Raw genomic sequence first — 14,029 nt, forward strand, 5'->3', positions numbered from 1 at the left:
AACAGAACTCTACCACTGACTTGCAACTTGAATGTTTTATCTCCCCATATTACACAAGCCTGAAGCAGTCCTGCTCATTTTTTTGCCTATGGAGGTGATTTGCATCTTTGCTGACAACAGAAATAAAATAAATAATGAAAAACAAATCAGCGAAAGATTTGCTGAGAAATTTCTGCTCGAAAGAATGCAGGTGGAAGAAGTTGGGACTCTCCAGAGTTCTTAGCACTGCATTTGGAGAATTTTCATAACACAAGTTGTAGTGTCATAATAACTATGAACTAGGGCTGGGCAATAAATCGAAAATTTATCATGATTGAAATTTCGGTTTCTTATCGAGAACGCTGTAATGAGCAATTTTTACAAAACACATTGTTTCACTAACACTGGGGAATATAAGGAGGCAGGTTGTGTCCTTGGGAAAGTCACTTAACCCGCCTTGCCTACTTATGGTGGTCGGAGGGACCGGTGGCGCCAGCGCTCGGCGGCCTCACCTCCGTCTGTGTGCCCTGTGGCTACAGTGTAGCTCACCCCCACCAGAGTGTGAATGTGTGAATGACTGATTGTGCGTGAAGGTGTTACACAAATGCAGGCCATTTACCATTTCATACTCACCATAGTTGGACAAACTCTAATGATAGGGTTGAAATACTCAGACACATATCTTGGATCTGTGCTTAATATGGGATTCTTGATTTGTTGATGTTTTATCTCCACAAATAACGCAAGCCTGGAGGAGTTCTGCTGTGTGGTGAAGTTGTTAATGCTAACGGTTAGCTTCTACTAGCTGTTTCCTGGACTCTAAATCAACAACAGCCTTCCCCATCAGGAGTTGAGATGGGCGAGTCCGTGAATGTTAAGTGACAGTGTGACGTAGATCTGTAAGGATTTTCTAAGCAGAGCGTTTTTCCATCTATTTTCTATCAGAAGCTAATACAGGAGATAGGTGTAGGAGACTAGTTTCACATTCAGCCTGCATGTTTCACTCAGAGCGATCATTCAAAAATATTTAGTAAAAAATGGTTTCTCAGTGAAACTACTCTTTAAACAGAAAGAAGCCACTGGGCTTACTACACTAGAACCTCCTTCTGCTACTTCCACTCAGGCTATGTAAGCTAACCGTAAAACAACTTAGCATGCTAGCTAATATAACTAGCCCACCACTGGCTTTGCTTCATGCTCCGCTGTTCCAAGCCAAGAGTATGCAACAGGAGGGGAAGGATGGTTAGCAGTCTGTGTCACTCACTGAAGCAGAGCCACCCTCCAAGCCCACCTGGTATCGTGTCTTTTGGCGCATTTTTCAAACTGGAAATGTGGGTGGAGCCAGGTTCTGGTAAGGGGGTGACTGACACTTTAGAACTTTGTTAGCCTTGATTAAGAAAGAAAAGACGACAAGATGCTCCTCCGCATGACCAAGACTTTACTTCGCAGCTCAGTGCCCAGCAGCTTCAGGCAAACAACATGGGCGCCAACAAACAGCACATCGTTGCACCTACGATAAGCAAGTATGAATTCCTTTCTAGGTTTACCCTGTTTCTTTCATGCGTGAAGAAATAAAAGCACAGGGCAAACACATTGGAACAAAGGGTTAAAGATCTCATTTGCACTTTGCTTGGCTAGATAAAAAATAAATGTCTTTGTGGGAAATGATTCTATTATATACAATTCAGCACATAAACAAAACAAAACACTCAAAAAATAGAGGGATTAAATCATGCCCAGTGTCAAACCATGAGGAGGAGGCCAAGCTGCTTATCGGGCCATCATGAGTACAGGACAGCTCTGAATATTTTACCATCACGTGGGCATTCAAATCAGTCCAATTCCATTCATGAACACTTGAAATGGAAAAGCTATATTAAATTACTTAATGTTGTTCTCCCATGACAGATTCAATGCTTTTGTGATATACATTATCATGCAATGTGAACCAAGCAGAGTATTGCTGATAGCGGACTAGCATAGTAGTGGAAAGCTAGGAGTACAGCGTTGGGTAAGGGTGTCTGAAAACGGACATGTTGGAGGTCTTAACTTTCAGTTTAAAGAAGAAGTTAAATTAGGGATTGACCAGAGAGCAGTAGAGATATCCATAGCACCGTGGCAGCACTGCTCCTGTTTGACAGTCAGTCAGGATTACTGGAAGCCCATAAACACAGTTCTGTTAGCTATACTTGGAAAAATAAAATGTCTGTCTACGTTGAACGAGTTGAAGGAGGTCAGTTTACCATCACAAACTACTGTAGAATCTGGTGAAAACCTTAAGACGTAGCATAAAGACTGATTATACACCACGTGTTCTCAAATACGAGTCTCTTTGTATTATCTAGCGCCGACCACCTTCTCCTTGGTATTCGGCTTCCCCTTGGAGACACCGGATGGTTTTGGCCTGGTCCTGGTAGGCATAGTGACAGTGGAGGGCTGCGCAGTGGCTTCCTGCGAGGTGCTACGCCGCATGGTTGTGGTAGTCCTGGGTTGCAGCATGGGGACAGTAGGGGCGCGTACTGACAGGAGCTGTCTGGACGGGCACGCCCTCTGAGGAGAGGGACTGTCAGTCCTACAGTGAGTAGAACTATGGCTGCGTCGGATTCCAAGCAGAACACGTAAAGGCATTCGAGGACTGCCAGGCAAAGCAGAGACAACTGAAGGACGAGGGCACGAGGAGGAGGTCTTAGATGGTACAGGCTTCGGTTTTCGTTGGGTGCTCAGGCCAGTTTTCTGATTTCTGTGGACAAAGAAGCATATTGAAGTTGTTACTTTTATCATAGAAATTCCCAAACTTTTTAAAATGGAAATTCTGTGTGTGTGTGTGCTATAAGGGCAAAACTAGAGCATACTCATTAATGATGGGTGACGCTTCTTTGGTGCAGGAATCTGGCAAAGAGAAAGAAGAAGCAGCAGCAGCAGAAGCAAATTTCTCTGCAGGTCTTTTTACGGGAGTGACAAGCCTGGGAATCTTGCTCCGGCACTCTTTGGAGCCTTGCTCTTCGGCAGGTTTGAGACGGGAACTCCTCCTTGACTCATCTGAGGTATGCACGTCCTCCTCTGAGCCTGTGGTGGATAAAGTTTCTGAAACCCTCCAGCGCTCATCATCTCCAGAGGACAATGATGACGATGTACCAGAAAGCATTCTCCTCCTCATCCAGCGACCCTGTTGCTTCTGGACCAGCAAGCGCGCCAAGTCAAGCTGCCTGGCTCTCTGCTGAAGTCGAGCTCGAGCTGAGAGGGAAGAAGATTGTTCTGAGCCCGAGTCTTCTTCAGTGACAAGTATGGGAATTCGGCTTCGCAGTTTGGGCTTTATAGGAGTCAGTGGCTCTGCTTCAGCAGTCTGACGCTTCACAGCTTCGTCACTGGACGATGGCTGTCTTCTAGATTCTTGTGATGGATCTTTATGTTCATGAACTGGTGACCTGACTTTAGGGGCACGTTCTAAAGACAGGGTCAGGACAACTGATGGACCATTTTGAGTTTTGAGCGGTTTGTCATCTATTGAAGTTTGGTCTGGGCCACACTCCTCTGGAGTCCCTCTAGTCACAAGCGCTTCCTCCTGCTCGAGGTTTTCAACCCCTATGGACAAGTCTTTTCCAACAGCAGCAACTTCCCGGTCGCTCTCCTTTGCAGAGTGACCGTTGGAAGACATAACATTGAGATGTGATGTCTCTGCAATATGAATGAAAGTGCGTTCAACTTTGGTGAACGGAGGCGATGCAGGAGCAATGGGAGTCGAGGGTCTCAAGTCTGACCGGAGAGCTGGCGATAAGCGTCCGGTCTCGGAAAGCTCTGTTTGGATCCCCTCCCCAACCAAGAGGCGTTCAGTACGGAACGTTAGCCCAGATGGTGTGGCCAACTCACCCTCCAGGCCTTGATCCCCACCAGAGGGGGACTTGCGAGTGTCTCCAGGTGAGAAAAGAACAAGAGTTTTAGATGCATCCTCCAGGTCTGGATCTGCATCAGCAGCTGAGGCGTGCTCCCTCTGGCCCTTCTGATCCTCAGCCATGAGTGTTGAAGGTGCAGCATCTTGACTACGTTCTGTACTTTTCTGACTAGCCTCACTGTTGGATTCACTCTTTGTAACATCATCATCCTTTGGACCAATGGGTTCTGGGACCTCTTCATCTGGTGTGGCAAAGCTGCGACGCTGAGGCAAAGTACCAGTCAACATAACAGTGAGGAAGTCCGCCCGTTTGGCCTGCAGCTGAGGAAGGATATGGAAATGCTCCATCTCATCACTTTGGCCCTTTGTTCGATAGTCTGGAGAGGACGGTGATGGGATGTTGTCCTCTGTGGGTGATAACACCTAAAAATACAACAAAACGTCATTATGACAATTTAAAACAAGATTCCACGTAAAGCTGAAAATAAGGAACTCATTGCAAGAGTAGCTACAGCGCTCAGCATAAATGAGTACACCACCTTTAAAAAGTACAAATTTCATCAGAAGCTCAATGAACAATAGGCCAAGTTCCAGAACTTTCACAAGGTTGGGTTTATTGAACACTTGTTTATCTCCATAACATGAAATTAAGGTTAATAATATAACTTAGATCACAAAATCTTCAGTTTTACTAAAACTGGTTGAAGCAAAAATGAACACATCCCACAACAAAAACTACTACATCTAGTGTTTGTATGACCACCATGATTTTCAAGGACAGCACCAAGTCTTCTAGGCATGGAATGAACAAGTAGGCGACATGTTGCTGCATCTATCTTTCTCCATTCTTCAACAATAACCTGTTTTAGAGCCTGGATGCTGGATGGAGAGTGATGCTCAACTTGCTGCTTAAACAGGTGTTGGATTGGGTTCAGATCAGGAGACATGCTTGGCCGTTCAATCACTTTCACCCTGTTCTCCTTCAGAAATGCAGCAGTAGCTTTAGATGTGTGTTTTGGATCACTGTCATAGTGGAAAAGTGCACGATGACCACGTGCACAGAGTGATGGCAGCATCTTCTCCTTCAGTATAGAGCAGTACATTGTTGAGTTCATGATACCATCAATGAAATGCAGCTCCCCAACTCCAGCAGCACTCATGCAGCCCACATAATGACACCGCCACCACCCTGCTTCACTGTAGACACCATGCATTTCTCTTTGAAATCCTCACCTTTACGATGCCGTACAGTTTAGAACCCAGTAGTTCCAACAACAGTGATCTTTGTCTCATCACTGAAGAGTATAGAGTCCCAGTAGTCTTCATCACTTCCAGCATGAGCTCTAGCTAAGCCTTGGTGTGCATTTTTGTGCATTGGGCTTTAGGAGAGGCTTCCTTTGTGGACAATACACATGCATGCCATTCCTCTGCAGTGTGCGCCGTATGGTGTCACGGGGAACGGTCACTCCAGTTAGGCTTTCTACTGCTTTAGCTAACTGCAGTGAACTTGCATGGTGATTTTCTACAACCCTTCTCATCAGAAGGAGCTCCTGTCGAGATGTTAAAGAGCAAGTCACCTCCTACAAGAAACTTACTTCATTTCCACTTCATGTTTGAAAAATGCAACAAATGCTGTTGCCTGGCAGACCAAGAGGGCGGAGCCGCTAACACATACACACACACAGGCTCACAACAACATTGTGACATCATAATGTACCAGTTAACATCATAGCATACCTCTTAGCCAATAGTGGTGACAGGTTTAAATTCAAATACAGTGCATAGTTTTTACCTGACGATGGCGCAACACTGACAGTTTTAGGCAGAATATTTAAATTTTAACTAAGATGCATTAAAGTGTCAAATTATTAACTACACGTGTCTACAGCACAATTAGACACTCGTTTTTGTAGTTTATCGGCAAAAAAAGTTGATTTAGGGGTGACTTGCTCTTTAACTTCTGTGGGCGCCTGGACGTCTCTGTAAGATGGCTGTGTAACAGAGCTTAAAATAAAATTAGAAATTGTGTATTTATTTTGTATTCATATTGTTTAAAAGTGTGAATTCAATCATTTATGTTGTATTTTATTTAGAAAAATGGAAGCTGCATCCAGCTCTGTGCCTTTGAACCACCATAGCATTTCTTACAAAGCAGTCTCGCGTTGAGAGGGTGAGTTCAGTGCAGTAATGGTCTGGTATTTTTATGTGTTTCTCTATAAATATCATCATTTAAGTTGTAAACCGTGTTGTATGTAAGTTTGTATTTATTTTATAAGGTTTGTATTATTTGGCCAGAGTTTAGTTAGTTTTGAGGACACAAGTCATTTCCTTCTGCTGCAGCTGTTTCAACAACCCCCTAGTGGTTGCTTTGTGTAGTGGTCAGAAACGTGTTTGTTTTTGTTTGTTGTGCATTGCAGGAGGTCCAAATGCTCTTGTTGCCAGAAAACACGTTTCGAGAATATTTTTGATGTCTTCTGCAGGCATGTTTGAGTTCTGTTAACCAATCATTTTGTTCCCGAGAGTGCTGCCCTGTGGTAGCGTTTTGTCATACTCTTGTGTGTATGGCAATGTTTTGCATGTGATTTGCTGTTTAAATGCATTTTTATGTTATTTTGTTAGTTATATACTGAGAAATATATCTCTATTTTGCATTGTAATGCTCTAAAAAAACATCTTCGCATTGTGGGGGAGCTACAACTGCTGTTGTTGCCAGAAGAAACATTTTGAGAATATTTTTGATGTCTTCTGCAGGAAAATAAACTAAAGAATCAAGTCTTGTCTATCCATCCATTGTCTATACCCACTTATCCACGGAGGGCCACAGGGGGACTGTGCCTATCTCCAGCAGTCTCTGGGCAAGCAGGCGGGGTGCACCACGGACAGGTTGCCAGGACAACACAGAGACACACAGAATGAACAATCAAGCACACACACACACCTACGGACAATTTAGAGAGACCGATCAGCCTGACAGTCATGTCTTTTGGACTGTGGGAGGAAGCCGGAGCACCTGTAGAGGACCCACGCATGCACAGGGAGAACATGCAAACTCCTTGCAGAGAAACCCCAGGCCGGGATGTGAACCCAGGACCTCCTTGCTGCTCGGCAACAACGCTAACCACTGCGCCACCGTGCAGCCTGCGTATCTAGTCTTCCACGCTAAATGAAAAGTGTTACAGTTGCACTTCCATCTTTCTTAAATGTTTGGATCACTTCTGCTACAGTATTGTGACTGATACGTAAAGCTTTGCTGATCTTCTTGTAGCCCTCACCTTCTTGTGTAAATAAATGATTTCCTTTCTCAGATTTTGTGACATTTCTCTTCCACGTGGAGCCGTTGCTGGCAGCATGAAACGGGAAGAGCTTTTCTTTGTTAAGTAACGTCGTTTTATAGTCACCTGTCTGCTGGACACCTCTTAAATGAATCATTAGACTCACCTGTGGTTTAATTCGAATTTTGTCGTCTTGGGTGTGGCTTTTCTCCTAAGACTATAATCGGGGTGTACTGATTTTTGCAACATGGGCTTGAATGGATTTGTTAGACAAATCACTTTTTGTGGACAAATTAACAAATCTTGTTAGCAACCAACATCCCACATCTGTGGGAGTACATTGTAGTTTGGCATCTCATGGGTCCCCAGTCCTGGTCCTGGAGGGCCGGTATCCTGCATGTTTTAGTTTGAACTCTGTTTCAACACACCTGATTTCAATCAACAGCTAACTAACAGGCTTCTGCAGAGCCTGATGAGCTGCTGCACAGGTGTTTCAACCACTGAATCAAGTCTGCTGGAGCAGAAAAACCACAAAACCTGCTGGACACCGGCCCTCCAGGACCAGGATTGGGGACCCCGTCATAGAACATGTTGATTCTGAGAGGAAACTAAAGGTTTTCTGACTAACGTAGTGGGGTGTACTCTTTTATGCTGAGAACCGTACCTCTAAGGAAACTATTTGATCAGAAGACTTCTATTATGCACAAACATAGCACAGTGTAGTACTTTTGTTTAACTCAGCGGGGAGCTGGTGTGTATCTCCAGGATTTGACCAGTAAAAGATGGAGTGCACCCTTAACTCAACACAGCCCGTACAAATGCACAAGACAAACCATCCATGTTCACTCAGTCACAAATTTGACCAACATTTTGTTAACATTTTAGGTTTGTACGAATATCACTCATCCTATAGTCAGAATAACATAACTAAATATATCCCCATGTGATCAGTAGAATGAAATTACTTCATTAACATGTTCAGTAGTGAGCGACAGGACATGCTAATAACATTTAATTACTACTGGTAACGATGTAATGGGGCATATCTATTTTATTAAGTATGAGTCGGCAACATAATCCAGTCTAAATTATGTTCAAAGATAGAAGCGTTTGTGAGTTACATACTACAACGGCTTGCCGCAGCCCTGCTGCGGTGGGAAGCAGACTTGTACCAACAACCCAGACCCCAGGTAGCAGCAGCAGTTCTGCTCCATTGCGCTGCAGCTGCAGACATCCACATATAACCCCGGCTTTCCACGGGAGCCGTCAGCAGCACGTTACTGCAGCAGCACGTCTTGCTCGCGTAAGCTGCTGCTTGGCCCTTCCCACGAGACGCGAAGCAGCAGGGGAGCAGCTGTCACCGACAGAGCACTAAACACAACAACAAGCAGGAGAAAACTACAACATGGCTCCAAAAGGTTTGTGTTTTATGTTCTGTCCGTTTTATAATCGCCAATACGGACCTGAAAAACAAAGGAGACCGCTAGCTAGGTGATAACTTCTCACGGGGCCGCACATTTAGTAACTTTTTTTAAAAGTAAAGCAACCGGAAGGCAGCACGTTTCTTTATTCTGAAAATCTCGGAAGCTTCTCTCCATTTCCGCGTCCGATTTCCTGTCTTTCCTTCCCCAAAAATGTCGAACTTGACCCGTTTCAGAGGCGTCGCGCGTAGAAAATAGAACCGGTGCGTAAAGGCCGCGACATGCTGCTCCTGAGACGCGGCCGACTTGCACTGCTGACGGCTCCGGTGGAAAAGGTTCTGTTGACCACAGCGGTTCCTATCAGCAGCTATGACGTGCTGCTGCAGTAACGTGCTGCTGACGGCTCCTGTGGAAAGCCGGGGTAAATGGGATGGTGCGGGTACGCTTGTAGAGTTCAGTTATTCACAACCATCGTGTTTGTTCTGAACTCCGCTTGATCGTGCACTAGCATTAGCTTTAGCCAATCTGTCCATAGTTTAACTCTTGATCCTAAGCTTTGGACCGTTTCAGCGTTTCACACTGGCTTGTGCTTTTGCTGGTTTCTCTATATTCGTCCACAGCATCTAGATTAACACATTGTGCACCAATGTGTTCAGGCTGAGGTGCGCACATTTAGCGAAGCGGCGAAGCCCTAAAAACGATTTGAGGAATTTAATGAATCGAACCATTCAAACCATTCAGCCCTAGACCGAAATACCCCCATAAAAATGCTTGAGAGGAACATATAATTTCCACTTTCATATTAAATTATCTGTCATTCAACAACATACAAAAATAAATAACCTAAAGTTGTTGATAAACACCGCAAACTACGCTGTAGAAAAGCAAAGTACAGAAGACCGCTTAAAGACTCAGAGCGGTTCCTGCAGCCCTGCTGTCTGGGATTTGAGGCAGCTCAACTTTCTGCCCGAAAACAGGGTGAATGGTTCCTGGGCCTACATGGGCGGGGCTTAGCATGCTTCTGCTGCAGTTGGTTATTTTTTAGTAGGTCTGACCACTTTTTGCTGCTCCTTGTCATCAGATTCAGACTATTCAGAAACAGAGTGCAAGCACAAAACATGCAGAGATTGTAGAGCAGAGCTACTTATAGGTAGTCTAGTGAACTAGACCAAATTCTTGCTTTGCAAAGTTTGGTCTAGGCATGCTCCATTGGAACCTCCGCAGCTCCTACCAGGACTCTGGCTGGCCAATCACAGCTCTCTAGAGGGGTTTCAAACACATAAAGAGCTGTGATTGGTCCATAAGGGTGGGCCAATCACAGTGCTCTATCTGCTTAGTGAACAAATCACAGAGCTTTATCCGCTTTGTGGGCCAATCAGGGCTCTCTATATGCCTGGTGGGTGGGATGATGCAACAGAGTGAAACAAGAGTATGTCACATTCATTGTCCAGTGGAATGCGGAGATCATTTGAAAGACAACGGTAGAACCCGCCCCACAACCGAGCGTTAGTCTGGCTTGCCAGGCTAACTTATAGGTGCTAGGGTAGCAGATGCTCTCTGAAGAGCTGGGTCTTCAAGAGTTTCTTTAAGATAGACAGGGACTCCCTTGTTCTGGTAGCTCATTGTTTTTACTGTAGAGCAATATAGAAATGAGTCTGGGTTGTCTGGAGCGTGGTGTAGGCACTGCTAGCTAACAATCCTGTGATGGTCGAGTGACCGAGTTGTGACATTAGCTCTTGCAGGAGGATTCCAGTAGATGGGAGCCGTTCCATTCAGGACTTTGTAGGCTAACATCAGTGACTTGTGTTGGATTCGAGTAGGGCTGGGCGATGTGGACCAAAACGTATGTCTTGTTATCTTTTAGCTGAATCCGATATACGATGTATCTCTCGATATTTTTCCTCATGTAAACTATTCACAAGTTAACTCCCTTCAAGCTGTCTTGAGAAATGATATGGATGAATTCATCAGTAGATTAAATGCATAAAAATGTATTGATCCTTGTCAAACATTAACCTTAGTGTCTATTCTCTACCAACATCTCGTCTCGTCTCGTCTTCCTCCGCTTATCCGGGTCCGGGTCGCGGGGGCAGCATCCCAACTAGGGAGCTCCAGGCCGTCCTCTCCCCGGCCTTGTCCACCAGCTCCTCCGGCAGGACCCCAAGGCGTTCCCGGACCAGATTGGAGATGTAACTTCTCCAACGTGTCCTGGGTCGACCCGGGGGCCTTCTGCCGGCAGGACATGCCCGAAACACCTCCCCAGGGAGGCGTCCAGGAGGCATCCTGACCAGATGCCCAAACCACCTCAACTGGCTCCTTTCGATCCGGAGGAGCAGCGGTTCTACTCCGAGTCCCTCCCGAATGTCCGAGCTCCTCACCCTATCTCTAAGGCTGAGCCCGGCCACCCTACGGAGGAAACTCATTTCGGCCGCTTGTATCCGCGATCTCGTTCTTTCGGTCATTACCCAAAGCTCATGACCATAGGTGAGGATTGGGACGTAGATCGACCGGTAAATCGAGAGCCTGGCTTTCTGGCTCAGCTCCCTCTTCCCCACGACAGATCGGCTCAGCGTCCGCATCACTGCAGATGCCGAACCAATCCGCCTGTCGATCTCCCGATCCCTCCTACCCTCACTCGTGAACAAGACCCCGAGATACTTAAACTCCTCCACTTGAGGTAGGACCTCTCCCCCGACCCGGAGGTGGCAAGCCACCCTTTTCCGGTCGAGAACCATGGTCTCAGATTTGGAGGTGCTGATCCTCATCCCAGCCGCTTCACATTCGGCCGCGAACCTACCCAGCAAGAGCTGAAGGTCAGAGCTGGATGAAGCTAGGAGAACCACATCATCCGCAAAAAGCAGAGACGAGATTCTCCTGCCACCAAACTCGACACACTCCACACCACGGCTGCGTCTAGAAATTCTGTCCATAAAAGTGATGAACAGAACCGGTGACAAAGGGCAGCCCTGGCGGAGTCCAACCCTCACTGGGAACAGGTCCGACTTACTACCGGCTATGCGGACCAAACTCACGCTCCTCTGGTAAAGGGACTGAATGGCCCTTAACAGAAAGCCACCCACCCCATACTCCTGGAGCGTCCCCCACAGGGTGCCCCTGGGGACACGGTCATAAGCCTTCTCCAAATCCACAAAGCACATGTGGATTGGTTGGGCAAACTCCCATGCCCCCTCCATCACCCTTGCAAGGGTATAGAGCTGGTCCACAGTTCCACGGCCAGGACGAAAACCACATTGCTCCTCCTCTATCTGAGATTCAACTATCGATCGGACCCTCCTCTCCAGTACCTTGGAGTAGACCTTTCCAGGGAGGCTGAGGAGTGTGATCCCCCTATAGTTGGAACACACCCTCAGGTCACCCTTCTTAAAGATGGGGACCACCACCCCGGTCTGCCACTCCCTAGGAACTGCCCCCGATGACCACGCAATGTTGTAGAGACGTGTCAACCATGACAGCCCTACAACATCCATAGCCTTGAGATACCCAGGACGAACCTCATCCGCCCCCGGGGCTCCGCCGCTGTGTAGTTGTTTGACTACCTCAGCAACTTCTGCCCCCGAGATCGGACAGTCCATCCCCAGGCCTCCCAGCTCTGGTTCCTCCTCGGAATGCGCATTGGTGGGATTGAGGAGCTCCTCAAAGTATTCCTTCCACCGTCCGACTATAGCCTCAGTTGACGTCAGCAGCTCCCCATCCCCACTGTAAACAGTGTGAGCGAGTTGCTGCCTTCCTCTCCTGAGGCGCCGGACAGTTTGCCAGAACCTCTTTGGAGCCGATCGATAGTCTTTCTCCATGGCCTCACCAAACTCCTCCCACGCCCGAGATTTTGCCTCGGCAACTGCCACTGCTGCACCCCGCTTGGCTATCCGGTACCTGTCTGCTGCCTCCGGAGACCCACAGACCAGCCACGCCCTGTAGGCCTCCTTCTTCAGCCTGACGGCTCCCCGAACCTCTGGTGTCCACCAGCGGGTACGGGGGTTGCCACCACGACTGGCACCGGCCACCTTACGGCCACAGCTAGCAACAGCCGCCTCGACAATCGCAGAGTGGAACAAGGCCCACTCGGACTCAATGTCCCCCACTGCTCTCGGGACGTGGTCAAAGCTCTGCCGGAGGTGGGAGTTGAAGACCGTCTTGACAGGTTCTTCTGCCAGGCGTTCCCAGCAGACCCTCACTATGCGTTTGGGTCTGCCAGGTCTACGCGGCATGTTCCCTTGCCATCTGATCCAACTCACCACCAGGTGGTGATCAGTTGACAGCTCCGCCCCTCTCTTCACTCGGGTGTCCAAAACATACGGTCGCAGGCCAGATGATACGACTACAAAATCTATCATCGACCTGTGACCTAGGCTGCCCTGGTACCAAGTGTACCGGTGGGCATCCTTATGTTCGAACATGGTGTTCGTTATGGCCAAACTGCGGCTTGCACAGAAGTCCAATAACAAAACACCGCTCGAGTTCTGATCAGGTGGGCCGTTCCTCCCAATCACACCCCTCCAGGTCAAGCTGTCATTGCCCACCTGAGCATTGAAGTCCCCCAGCAGGACAATGGAGTCCCCTGATGGAGTACTATCTAGCACTCGTCCCAGGGACTCCAAAAAGGGTGGGTACTCTGAACTGATATTTGGCCCATAAGCACAAACAACAGTCAGGACCCGTTCCCCGACCCGAAGGCGCAAGGAAGCTACCCTCTTGTCCCCCGGGGTAAACCCCAACACACAGGCAGAGAGTCTCGGGGCTAACAAAAAGCCAACCCCAGCCCCCCGCCTCTCACCCGGAGCAACTCCAGCAAAGTAGAGTGTCCAACCCCTCTCCAGGTCTCGGGTTCCAGAGCCAATGCAATGTGTCGAGGTGAGTCCGACTATATCAAGCCGGTACCGCTCAACCTCTGCCACAAGCTCCGGCTCCTTCCCCGCCAGCGAGGTGACGTTCCATGTCCCAAAAACTAGTTTCCTTGTCCGGGGATTGGACCGCCAAGGCTCCCGCCTTGGTCTGCCACCCGATCCACACTGCACCGGACCCTTCATGTTCCTCCTGCGGGTGGTGGGTCCACAGTTGGACGAGCCCATGTATCCGGTTCGGGCTGGGCCCGGCCGGGCCCCATGGGCGAAAGCCCGGCCACCAGGCGCTCGCTCACGGGCCCCAACCCCAGGCCTGGCTCCAGGGTGGGACCCTGGTAACCCTCCGGGCCGGGTACTCCGACTCTTCGTTTTCACCGCCATGAAAGATCCTTCGAACCGTTCTTTGTCTCACCCTTCACCTAAGACCAATTTGTCATGGGAGACCCTACCAGGGGCACTAAGTGCCCCAGACAACATAGCTCCTAGGATCATTAGGGCACTCAAACTCCTCCACCACGATAAGGTGACGGTTCAAGGAGGAGTGACGGTTCAAGGAGGAGTGACGGTTCAAGGAGGAGCTTTAGAAACACTGGTACAGCTGAACACACG

The 14,029-nt window shown here is 48.0% G+C and overlaps 1 protein-coding gene across 3 annotated transcripts in view; it reads right to left on the minus strand.

Moving 5' to 3' along the window:
• Nucleotides 1-1,397: 1,397 nt before the first annotated feature.
• Nucleotides 1,398-14,029, minus strand: part of ttbk1a (tau tubulin kinase 1a) — a 112,497-nt gene continuing 99,865 nt past the window's right edge. For all 3 annotated transcript variants that reach the window (XM_070553698.1, XM_070553697.1, XM_070553696.1), the window contains 2 exons: nt 2,832-4,291; nt 1,398-2,719 (listed from right to left, as the gene is read on the minus strand). In XM_070553698.1, the coding sequence (XP_070409799.1) occupies nt 2,317-2,719; nt 2,832-4,291 (1,863 nt within the window). In that variant the 3' untranslated portion in view covers nt 1,398-2,316. The remainder of the gene's footprint in view (nt 2,720-2,831; nt 4,292-14,029) is intronic.

This window comes from Nothobranchius furzeri, chromosome 7 (genome assembly GCF_043380555.1).
Source record: "Nothobranchius furzeri strain GRZ-AD chromosome 7, NfurGRZ-RIMD1, whole genome shotgun sequence".
Classification (NCBI taxonomy): Eukaryota; Metazoa; Chordata; class Actinopteri; order Cyprinodontiformes; family Nothobranchiidae; genus Nothobranchius; species Nothobranchius furzeri.